Genomic DNA, 13,110 nt, shown 5'->3' with positions numbered 1-13,110 from the left:
GTTGTATACAGGCCACTGTTCTAGCAATATACAGACGAGTAAGACATGTCTCTAAACTCAGGTAATTTACAGTTTAGGTTAAAAGTGACTGGGGACTTGAATAAATTGGAAGGGTAGAGCATTTCTGAAACCAATTCTTTTTTTTTTTTTTTTTTTGGCGGTACAAGGGCCTTTCACTGTTGTGGCCTCTCCCATTGTGGAGCACAGGCTCCACACGTGCAGGCTCAGCGGCCATGGCTTACGGGCCCAGCCGCCTCGCGGCATGTGGGCTCTTCCCGGACCAGGGCACAAACCCGTGTCCCCTGCATCGGCAGGCGGACTCTCAACCACTGCGCCACCAGGGAAGCCCCTGAAACCAATTCTTAATATGAGTTAAGAGAATTGTTGAACAGTACTGAGTGGCCCAGATGACAGTGGGGACTTGATGAGCTTTGTGTCATTCTTTCCAGACAAAGAAATTGAGTTTGGGGAGTGCCATGTCTGGCATTTGCCAGGATAGGCTTGATAAAATATCAAAGAAGCAAAGAATTCTCAGATGTTATTAAAGGTATCTTTCAATATGAATACAGTAGGAATAGACAGAAAAATAATCTAGTCTGTGGGAAGTTTGCATATAGCAGCTATTTCTGAAAGTCCCTGTTCCCAACTTTGTTACAGAGTTTCCAGCCTTCATTTTGTTTATATTTATTTGGAAACATTTTGATTTAAACATTTCCTTTGAAAAGCAAATGTATACCTCTCAGCACCTGGTTGTCAGAATTGCCATAGGTTCAAGCAGGATACTAAATTCACCAGAAGTCAGGTAATAAACCACTTATACAATAGCTGTTGCATACTCAGTATGGATTTTAAAAAACAGGTCGATATGCAAGATGTAATGATCGCATTACATTATTTTTATTAAACAGATGAATTGTTTTCTGTAAAATAACTTTTAAAAAGTTCAGATAGCTTCTTGCCTAGTCTTAAGGCTATAATAAGTTTTCAACTTCTGTTTGAAACTTGTACCTTGGTTGATTTTTATCTCAGTAAGTAAAGCATCAGGTACCCTGGTTTGATTAAATGCTGGATCAGGTCTCTTGTTTACTTCCTGTTAGTTGCAGGTCAGTCTTCAAGTTTGAAGACTCAAAGTGAATTGAACCTGATGAGGTAACAAGTTATAACTATGTTTTGATTAGTAAATCCTGGAGTAGACAAATGCATGATTTGAAAGACCAGTTTCATAGAAATAAACTTTAAGCTAATATACATAAAACTCCATAACTAACTCTGAAATTGTGGACATTTGAGTGTTTGAGATAGAAATCTCGTTTCCTTGATGAGCTATTTGTAGATTTCTCCAGAGCTACTGATTGGTGACTTAGAGCCATGGAAACAGCACTGAAGTATTGGAACATGACTACTGGCTGCTTAGGACTCCCCCAGGAGGGGTGGGGTGGTAGCAACTGGTATAGTCCTTGACCAGCTGAGGCCTCCAGATCCCCTGGCTGATGTGCAGCGTTAAGACCACCAGTGTAAACCCTGCGTTCAGGTTCTCACCAACTGAAGTTTTTTCTGTTTAGTGAAAGAATATTTTAAATGTAATTTACAAAAGAGAATTATGTTTTCTTACATTAGGGAATAGTTTGTGAACTTATTTTAAATTACTGGAAGGCTTGTCATTTCAGATTGTGTATTCATAATTTTTAGTTGGTTTTAACATCAACATGTATCAAGTATTTTATTCATTGCAACTTGTAAGAAGCATGAATGGCTCATTAGTTTAATATTACAGTCATACATTTCCAAGGTGGAAACATTAATATGTTGGTTTCTGATCAAATAAAAGTTGGGAGAACATTTTCTTCTTAGCATTTTTTTTTCCTCTTAGCGTTTTGATCCTTTTTTTTTTCTGACTGTAAATCATAGAAGCAAATGATTAAGTAGACAGGTGAAGAGGTGGAAGTCACATATAAAATAGGCACTTACGTTTATTGTGTTTGCAAGGTTGTTTCTGAGGACGGGTGCATGTTTCTTGAGATCTTGTTTCTCGCCTATTTTATAGAGCTCTGGCCTCTTAACAGCACTGCTTTAATGACTTCTTGTGGGGCTCTTGGTTTATGTTAGCACTGACTGGGGAGGGAAGAAAGAGGTCAGGTTTCACGAGAAGGCTGTAGACTTGTAAAATCATACCTAACTGGCAGAAATGAAGTCGACATCAAGGAGAAATCAAGATTTGCATAAGAATACAAGATGTTTTTCCTTGTAAATAAGTACGGAATGTTTTGATAATGCTGAAAATAGTTTGTCTAAAGTTTTAGGGGGGACTTAAGACTCATTGTAAAGGATGTATTCATTTACTCAGTTTAACACCACACTTAAAAAAATTAAAATAGAAAAACAAATACTTGCCGAGAAACAAAGTTTAAGACTGTCATGATGTATCATATTTGTGCATGCTTTTCTGAAGTTTCTAAGTTTTGATGCAAATTTTTAAGTAATTAATTTTTTTATTGAAAAGTGGGTTTTATTCAGATGTTTTTTTTCTCATCATTTTTCACATTGAAGGCACAGACTGGGGAGGGAATCAAGCATCCATAGATCATGGGTGATAGCTACCCAAAGAATGATAAGCTCAAAGTACTAAAAAGGCAGATAAAAATTAAGGATGAAGGATTTTTTTTTTTGGCCTCGTTGCGCAGCATGTGGGATCTTAGTTCCCTGACCAGAAATCAAGCCTATGCCCCCTGCAATGGAAGCATGGAGTCTTTACCACTGGACTGCCAGGGAAGTCCCAGGATGAGGGATTTTATCAGGTAGTGGAGCAATGGTAGAAAATTTATGCAGACTCTTCCTTCAGTCTATGCCCCGTAAGGCATATAAAATTTATTTTTAAATGTCATTAATTTTTCTTAATTATGTTGTTTTGTAGGAAAAAATATAAGTACAAAATACATAATTCCACAGCTAGAGATCCTCTTGTAATCTAGCCCCTTATTATTTCATCATTGAAGTAGGGGATTTTACCCTCTTCAAATAATTTATCTATTCACGTTAAAAATGGGAAAATTATTTCTGTTTCTTTACATTTAAAAAAATTGTATTTATTTATTTAGGCTGCATTGGGTCTTAGTTGCGGCATGCAGGATCTCCGTTGCGTCTTGTGGGACCTTTCATCGCGGCACTTGGGCTTCTCTCTCGTTGTGGCACACGGGCTCCAGAGTACATGGGTTTTATAGCTGCGGTATGCAGGCTGTCTAGTTGCGGCGCACGGGCTTAGTTGCCCCGACCATGCATTGAACTGCGTCCCCTGCATTGGAAGGCAGATTGTTAACCACTGGACCACCAGGGAAGTCCCTGTTTCTCTACACTTTATGTACCTTTATGTAAAAGCTACATAGTCTGGCTTAGTAGAAAAAAAAGAAACTTTAAAACCTTAGAGTACCTCTACCTTTGTTAGGGCTTTAAAATTTATTTTTACTGTATAGTGGTCACTAACATCCTTTGTTTAACTTTCTTTAAGTTATCATTCTGAAAGCAAAACCAGTGTATTCATAGCAAGATATCCTATAACTATTAACTACTTCTGGTACCACTGCTAGGAGTTTACTAGGTGCCAAGCAGTGCCTTAGTACCTGCTTATATTATTGTGTAGGTGTGTGTGTGTGTGTGTGTGTGTGTACCCACATGTTTATGTATATATAATTTAATGTTATTCTTAAAATATTCTTATAAAGTATTATTATTATCCCCATTTTACTGGGGAATACTGAGGCATGGAGTTGGGTAACTTCTCAGGGGCACACAGCTCATGCATGCCAAGCTGTGATTCTAACCCAGATCTTTAGATTTTAATACCTGCACTCTTAACCTCAAGGCTATGCTGCTGCCCCACCTCCATAAATTATGCCCTGTATTGTACTGGACTTTTTCCTGATTTTCTTTAAACCAGCTAAGATTAAATTTTACCATAGTTTTAATATCATTTACCTCAGTTTTCTAATGCCTTAATTTCTGTCATCAAGAAATGAAAATAAGATTGGAAAAACAGTAAACACTTTCTCCTAATCTCATTGCAACAGAGCCTCAGAAGTAGGAAATCCTTTTCTCCACTAACTTTACATGTTATACATTGTTATTTTTATAGGCCACTATTATAAAAACTCATGCATATCTTTCTTTAAATCTTAACCACAGCCTAACATGTGAACCATTAGTTTAAAAATCAGGATGGGGGGCTTCCCTGGTGGTGCAGTGGTTAAGAGTCCGCCTGCTGATGCAGGGGACGCGGGTTTGTGCCCCGGTCCAGGAAGATCCCACATGCCGCGGAGTAGCTGGGCCCGTGAGCCATGGCCGCTGAGCCTGCGCGTCCGGAGCCTGTGCTCCACAATGGGAGAGGCCACAACAGTGAGAGGCCCGCGTACCGCAAAAAAAAAAAAAAAAAATCAGGATGGGAACTTTCCTGGTAGTTCAGTGGTAAGGAATCCACCTTCCAATGCAGGGGATGCGGGTTCAATCCCTGGTCAGGGAACTAAGATCACACATGCTGTGGGGCAACTAAGCCCACACGCCACAGCTAAGCTCGTGCACCACAATTACTGAGCTCGTACGCCTCAACGAGAGAGCCCACACGCCACAAACTACAGAGCACACGTGCCCTGAAGCCCTCACGCCACAACTAGAGAGAGAAAACCTGCACGCCTCAACTAGAGATAAGCCCGAGAGCTGCAACGAAGAGACCGTGTGCCACAACGAAAGGTCCCACATGCCTCAACAAAAGATCCTGTGTGCTGCAACTAAGACCCGATGCAGCCCCAAAAAATAATAAATATTTTTAAAAATTAAAAAAAAATAAAAATCAGGATGAATAGATATTTGAAACTGTTGACATTATTAATCTCTGGCCTCATTTTATAGTTTCCCAGTCTTCCTTAGCATGGCCAGTTTCTTTTCGTTCTCATCAAATGAGGATCTGTGATGCAGATGCATCAGTCCATCCGATCTCTCTTCCTACATTCTCTGTTCAGGCACCATAGTATCCCCCAACCTTCCAGGTGTGTAGGCCGGAAACCTCAGAACCACTCGGGTCTTTCCTCCTGTTTCCCTTGAACACCTTGTGGCCACATCGTGTTGTTCAATGCACAGCATCTTTTGTATGTGCCCTGCCTTCCATTCCAGTCATCTCTGCCATCATTGAAACCCACAGCTGGTCTCTCCTCCTCTTTCTAATGGCCTTTTAACAGGTCTCCCTGCCTCTAAGCTAAGCAGTATCTCTGTATAGGTATTTGACTGTTTGATGATCAAATGTACCTGGGCTTAGAACTAGGAGAATAATAATAAAGGAATAGCTAATATTCCCATGAGGTAAACTAGTTTTTTTAAAATAGATTTAAAAGAAATGCTTGATTCCTCCACGGGTTCGATCCCTGGTCAGGGAAGATCCCACATGCTGCAGAGCAACTAAGCTCATGTGCCACAGTTACTGAGCCTGCGCTTGAGAGCCCACGAGCCACAACTACTGAGCCCGCCTGCCACAACTACTGAAGCCCGTGCACCTAGAGCCCATGCTCTGCAACAAGAGAAGCCACCGCAATGAGAAGCCCGTGCACCACAATGAAGAGTAGCCCCTGCTCGCCACAACTAGAGGAAGCCTGTGCACAGCAATGAAGACCCAACGTTGTCAAAAATAAATAATAAATAAATAAAAGATCTAAAATACGTAAAAAGAAATACTTGATTCCTAAATAAATTTTAGACTGATTCAATTTACATGCATATATCTATATTTCCTATCTTTAACAGATTCCTAGAAATGGAAATAATACTACTTGAGATGAGACCCATAGTTTCAAAATCCTAGTACACCAGAGTTTAAAGGTGTTATTTGTTTTGGAAATTTGGGAATTTAACACATATTCTTAGCTAGCTAGAAAGCCAGTGCATATGAACCTCTATCTGAGCAGCAGAATTGCTTGGATGTAGAACCAGTAAGTTTTGCCTTCCACAGAAAGTTTGAGAATCTCAAGCTTTTACTGAGAGAATTCACATGGGATCTTTGGAGATTACCTGGATTCAGATCACACCCTCACCTCACTGGCTGCAGAACCTTAAGGAGGTTGCTAATCTCCTTGTGTCTCAGTTTCCTGAACTGACAACTAGGGTAATAATAGTTGTGAGGACTAAATAAACTAGAATATGTAATGTACTTAACTTGCTGCCTTGCAATAAAGTATATGTTAACCTATAGTTATTTCTGTCATCATTATAACCTCTGTTCTGTGCTTTCATAATATTCCATAATTTTCCTTCATAGCATTTATCACAGTTTGAAATTACTATATACTTGCATAGTCATTTAGTTAAATGCCTTTCTCCATTGCTAGACAAAGATCCCTGAGGGTAGAGCCTCTGTTAGTTTTGTTCATCATTGGATCCTTGACATCTTGAACATACTAGGCACTGAATAAACAATTGTTGCATGAATGAATTTAGAAGAGATTACTGTAGTCGAGAATTGTTCTAAAATAAGTGTGATTAAAATCCTTTTCTGGAATAGGGAGACAGTTAATCTGGCCCATTATTTTATGAATAATTGCTTGATTCAAAGACTGTCAGCAAGGGTTAACTACACATTAAATGAATGGTTTGATTATAAAATAGTGAGATTGATGTTTATAAATGACTCATGGAGATTAACTTCTTTGTGTCATAGTTACAATGTATACCTTTAATAGCATAAATACTCACTTTTTTATATAACTATTTTACACTGACTATTTAAATACTGTTGCATGCTTACCATATAAATAGTTTGGGAGTAATTGATGCCAGACTACTTCTTTCTTTGGTGAGGTGGGGTTGTTAAAAGCCTGCTGACAAATCTCATGTATTGAGAATGTACCCAGTGAAAAAGAGTTAAAAATACATGTTAGTAGAAAGAAAGATATCAGTTCCTTTCGATGTAACAAAGATATATACGTACATTCAGTTTTGCTAGTAATTAGGCTAAGCAGTTTAAAGATTTAGAAGGAGGGTGACTAAGACAATGCTTTTGGACAGCATTTAAAATTGAATCACATTCTTTGTGAGATTGTGTTGTTCATGGTGGTTTTAGCAGTAATGGTTTGACTTACAAGAGCATTTGAATTGATAGATGGAGGCCACTTACGAGTCAAATGCAGCCCATATCAAACACTGTTGTATGTCTGGAGGATGTTTGTGAAAGGGGAAGAGGGAAAATGAGAGCAGGGAGACCAGACAAGAGACTGTTATAGTGATTCCATTGAGATATGTTGGGACAGGGATACAGGAATGGGTTTAATATATGTTTAGGAGTTAAAATCAGTGGAAAGTGGTGATTGATGGAAGAGAGTGCAGGGTGAGTCGCTGCACAGTGGTGTGACCGACTGAGGTAGAGATACAGGCTGGGAGGAAAGAAGATGATTTCATTTGGGACACGATGAGTTTGAAGTACGTTTTATAACTTCCAGGTGAAGGAGTCCAGTAGACAGTAGGAGCCATGGGTATGAAGCTCTGAGCGTGGTGATCTAAGCTGGAGATGTATTCTGGGGACTCCGAAGCAACAGGCGGATGTAGTTGAAAACTGAAAGTGGATGAGATCACCCAAGGAGAATATGGAGAGAGAAGAGAACAGAGAACTCTAGAAGGGAGGGCAGGAGGAGGAAGGAGAGCCTCAGAGGGAGTGAGAGAAATAGGAGTGCACAGTGTCATAGACACTGTTTCAATAAAATAATGGGGAAGAAGGCAGATTAGATGTTTGAGGCATCGCATCAGAGAGAAAGAAGGGGAGACAGCTAGAACTGACTATTCTTTAGGGAAGTTTTGATGCCGTGGGGAAGAGAGAGAGTGGGTAGCTGCTCGAGGGGTTTGTGTTGTAAAGAGAGGCCTGGAGTTTTGTTCTCTTTGTGTTTTGAGTTTGGGAGAGAATCACTTTTTAAAAAAATATTCATTCATTCATTCATTCTGTTCTGGGTCTTAATTGCGGCACGCGGGATCCTCCCTGTGGCATGTGGGCTCTTAGTTGCAACACGCATGCGGGATCTAGTTCCCCACCAGGGATGGAACCTGGGACCCCTCTGCATTGGGAGCGCAGAGTCTTACCCACTGGACCACCAGGGAAGTCCTTAATCACTTTTATAAGCTGAAGGAAGGAGTCAGAAGAAGATTTTAAATATGCAGGAGAGAGAAATAAAAAACACAGATATATCAGGTTCCCAGAGGCGAGGGCAGAGGAAGCGGGTGGCACCCAGATGGAGGCGTTACAAAAGGAAAAAAGGAACTTATTTTTAAGGTTGAGACATGTTTGCCTCTTTCTCTTCAGTCTCAGAGGTACTGATGAAAATCCCAAGGAATATCTGGCTTGGTCTTCTCTGGGCAAAATCATTTTGCCAGCAGGTTGGTTCAGAAGAGACCAAGAAGTTAGACATGTTAAGTATAAAGGTGTTTTTGAGGATTAAAAAGAAATCTTTACACAGTACTTGCTTCATAACTTGCTGAAAACCAGAGTGGGATCAAGAAATAGTCTTACTTGATGGATGTATTAACTAACCTTATTGTGGTCATCATTTCCCAATATATACATGTATCAGACCTCAGACTTACACAGTGTTGTATACCTTAAACTTACACAATGCTGTTTATCAATTATATCTCAATAAAGCTGGAAGGAGGGGGAAAGAAACTAGGTTAAAGATTGCCTAGGGCTGGGGTGGGGAGGGGTTGGGAAGATTAGGGAGTGATAACTGAAGGATATGGGATTTCTTTCTGAAGTGATGAAAATATTCTAGAATTGATTATGGGGGTGGTCACAAGCTCTGTGAATATACCAAAATCCATCGAATTGTATACTTTCAGTGGGTGAATTATGGAATGTAAATCACATGCAATGTGAATTATATCTCAGTAAAATTGTTTCATACACACACACACACACACACACACACCACCAAAAGTAAATAAATATCCTTGCTGTATTATAGGATACATCCATTTATGTTTTAGTTCTCAGACTTCTGTGACTCCAAAGTTCTAGCCCATTTGACCTAAAGTGCAAAATTAGTTTAGTTTTTGTAGTAAAAAACGCTTAGGGGTTTCATAGACTTATTTGTCTGGGAAAGAGAGGGAATTGCTCAAAGGTAGTGGTTCAGAGACATCATATTGTTTGGTTGATTAGATGAGATTCAAAGTGAAAACAACTCTCAAGTGCCTAAGTGGTTGGAGGGAAATTACTCAAGGTAACAGAGTGATTATATTGTTCTCAGTAATCACAACACTGATAAAAAGTTGTATAATATATAAAAAGCCCTCTCTATGTTGGTTTATTTAATCTTTATAAAAATCCTTTAAGAGAGGAGGGACAGATATTTGTCTCTAAAAATAATACACTGAAATATGGGGGGCTGTTTAGAGTTATAGCAAACAAAATAATAAAAAGCATTATTTTCTTCTCATCCCAAGCCTTGGTATTTATACCTGGGAAACTCCCTACATTTCTGGTTACTTTGTTTAAAGACCTAATAGAATTGGAAAACAGTTTTTAAATTTCAGTTTAATTCAACAAGTATTGTTTTAGTGCCGAGTCTGTGCCATTCATTGACTTAAGGGATCCTGCAAAGAATATGGCCCACTACTCAGCCTCATTGAGCTCGGAGTATAGAATGGGAGAAAGACTTGTGAATAAGTGACTATAATACTGTGGGATAAAAGTAGCAATAAAGGTCTTCATTTTACAGAAGTAGAGAAGAAGGTCAGGAACAGCTTCCCAAAGGTTCAGACAAGAGAACTAGGCTTTAAATGATGATAGGATTTCACCAGCTGGACAAAGAGACCTAGGATATTTGAAAGAGAAGGAAAGCTCATATAAATGCTCAGAAGTGTGAAATATGGTATATTCAGAGAATTAGAAATAGTTGTGTCTGTGGAACATAATTTCAAGTGGTTGAATACAAAGTGACAGAGTTTTGCAGGGACTAAATAATTCATCAGTAACACAAATCAAATTTGTATTTTATGACCATCACTCTGGAAGGTAACTCTGTTGTCAGGACAGATGTCACCTAAGACACTCCAGCAAGACTTCCAGGCAGTAGGTGATAAGGACCTGAATAAAAAAAGAGTACTATTAGGGATGGAGAGAAGTCAGATATGAGATGTATATTGATAGATAGAGATATGTCTCATATGTATGTGTATCAGATAAAACATACTGAATTAGGTGCTTGATTCATTGTAATGGGATAAAAGAAGAAGAAATTGTTCAAATAGATGGGGTTGGAGGAACTACTGCTTTATGAAGAAAAGTTAAACTATATTAGATATTTCAATCTGGGGAGGTAAATGCTGGGAAAGAGTAAGATAAAAATTCCCACTTTGAAGTCTGTAAATTGAATATAGATGGGATTATCAATGACAACTAAAGCTAAAGGTCACGTCCTCACACATGGAAAAAATAAATATGGAATCAAGAGCAATTAATAATTCATAAAGCAGGCATTAAACTTTTCAAAACTTAGGTCTTAATTCCCCCGAAATATGAATATATTCGACAAAAGTTTAGTTAATTAAATGAAAGATAAGCTTACATTGTTATTTGTAAATAGATTAATATCCTAGAAAGTGATTACAGAAGCAATTAAAAAGAAAAACTGTATTGATTTTGAGAGTTTGGTGTTCTTGAATAGTGATTCTTAAACATTTTAGTCTCAGTCTTTTTTTTTGCGGTACGTGGGCCTCTCACTGTTGTGGCCTCTCCCGTTGCGGAGCACAGGCTCCGGACGCGCAGGCCCAGTGGCCATGGCTCACAGGCCCAGCCGCTCCGCGGCATGTGAGATCTTCCCGGACTGGGGCACGAACCCGTGTCCCCTGCGTCGGCAGGCGGACTCTCAACCACTGCGCCACCAGGGAAGCCCACTCTCACTCTTTATATGCTTAAAACTTCTTGAGGACCTCAAAGAACTTTTATTTATATGGGTTATATCTATTGATACTTTATTATTAGAAATCGAAACTTAGAAATTTTAAAAATATTCATTAATTAATTTTGAAATTAAAGCATTGATCAATTATATATTAACATACACATTTAATGAAAAATAACTATTTTCCAAAACATTTTAGTGAGAGGAGTGACATTGTTTTACATTTGCCCAAATCTCTTTAATTAGCTTAATAGAAGACAGCTGGATTCTCACACTGCATTAGGTCTGTTGCTTTGTCATCCATCATGTAGCTTCTGGAAACACTATATACTCAACAGAAATGAAAGTGAAAAAGGCAAAGGATGATTATCATAAAAATGCTTTTGACCTTGTGGGTCCACTGACAGCAGCAGTTTGAAAACCAGTGTTCTTAAAGAAGTAGGAATTTTCTGTTACCTACATAAATAAAGTATTAATTTACCCCCACTCCACCCTTCTTGGAAGTTGATACTCCTAAGAATATTTTCACTTTTATTCACTGACTTTGTTCCATACCTCTAAAGGCCCATGATTCATTTACAGATTAATGAAGTCAAGTCCAAGGCAGAGTTTGTTAGTCTTCTGTGACCTTTTACCCTTCCCAGTCTAATGAAGCATAAGGCATCTAGCCCTTATTCCTTCTATTTTTCTTCAGAATTTCTCATTTTATTGGTAAATTGTAAAGGCATATATATTTTTTGAACTGGAGTTTGAGGATGGGGAGTAAGACTATCATTGGGGCCCTTTCTTTATATCCTGGAAGACTTAGTAGAGGGAAGGCAAGCTACACTATTACCTGGAGTCTGGACTCCATCAAAATGTGAAACCATGGACATGATGACCAGTTCCTAGAGGCTTGTCTAGAATACTAAAGAAGAATTATCTAGAAAATATCAACACTTAAGACTTATTTAAGTCTAAAGATAGTCTCTCGAGTCTGTGTACCTTTTTATTCATCAGACACATCATTTGTCTTCACTCTTTCCTCTCTCATTCTGCTCCAACAATACCAACCTCATTTGATTCCAGACATGGAGTGACATGTCTGTCTAATAAGAACCAAGTCTCAGTTTTCATTATACCTGTAGAATCTCTCCATTCTCACTGCCACCACCCAGTTCTTTCATTTTGATTTAAAGAGCCTGTTGGTCTTTTGATTTAAGGCTCTTTTTCTTCAATCCATCCTATCTAACAATACCTGATTAATTTTTCCCAGACACTACTGTTTTCATGACACTCCTTTGCTCAGAACTTTTCAGTGAGGCCTTAATTTGTACCATGATACAAATCTGTTTTATCTCTACTCTCCTTCCACTTTTCCATGAACCCTTTATCTGATTTATTACACAATAGTTAGTCCTGGCTGTTACCGTAGAATCTTGTGAACGCAGGCTGCACATTTCTTACTTCTGTGCTTGCCTTCATGTTGCTCCTTTAACCTGGAATGTCCTTTTTTTCTCCTTCCATCTAAACCCAAAGGGTTCTTCAAACCTCAATTCACAACCAATCCCTGTAAAAGATTTTTACCTGACTAATCTGTCTTTATTGATTTCCCTCTCCTCTGAAATACAATAGTGTTTGAGATTTGTACTACACAGCTTAGTATATCATTACATACCATTGGTAATTGCTTATTTTTGTTTCAGTTATATTAATTTTTTTCTGAAATAGATCTGAGTTTCTTGAGAATTTCATTTTGGGAAAGACCAAACTCCTTTAGCTGGACAACTGCCCAGTGGTATTTCTAAAATTATTCCTTAATTTCTCTTTGTGCTTGTTAAGTTGAGTTGGCCTTATGTCTGGGCAGGAGTTCAAGTTTGATAAATAATATCTAGCATAATGTTATTTCCAAGTATAATATGGTAGTGCAGGTACTTATTCTGAGTTTGACGAACTTTATCTTATAGCTATTTCTGCATTTGAAGTTCAGCCAATTTCTACTGAGGTCCAAGAAGGTGGAGTTGCTAGATTTGCATGCAAGATTTCATCAAACCCTCCTGCAGTCATAACGTGGGAATTAAATCGGACAACTCTACCTGTAACTATGGACAGGTAAATACAGCTTTTGTCTTTGAATATGATACAGGAATGACAAGGACTTCATCATAAAACTGTATATGGGGAAAGACCACTGTGGAGCTTATTTTCGTTTATG

At 38.6% G+C, this 13,110-nt stretch overlaps 1 protein-coding gene across 1 annotated transcript in view; it reads left to right on the top strand.

Annotated features, from left to right (window-relative positions):
- The window catches only part of PRTG (protogenin), a 135,956-nt gene that overhangs the window by 43,236 nt on the left and 79,610 nt on the right, over positions 1–13,110 (top strand). Inside the window, exon 3 of the mRNA XM_027123087.1 lies at positions 12,863–13,007. Within this exon, the coding sequence (XP_026978888.1) occupies positions 12,863–13,007 (145 nt within the window). The remainder of the gene's footprint in view (positions 1–12,862; positions 13,008–13,110) is intronic.

Source organism: Aethalodelphis obliquidens, unplaced genomic scaffold (genome assembly GCF_003676395.1).
Source record: "Aethalodelphis obliquidens isolate GAN/ISIS:26980383/991018 unplaced genomic scaffold, ASM367639v1 scaffold26, whole genome shotgun sequence".
NCBI classification, from domain to species: Eukaryota; Metazoa; Chordata; class Mammalia; order Artiodactyla; family Delphinidae; genus Aethalodelphis; species Aethalodelphis obliquidens.
This window is presented reverse-complemented; position numbering and strand designations above follow the sequence as displayed.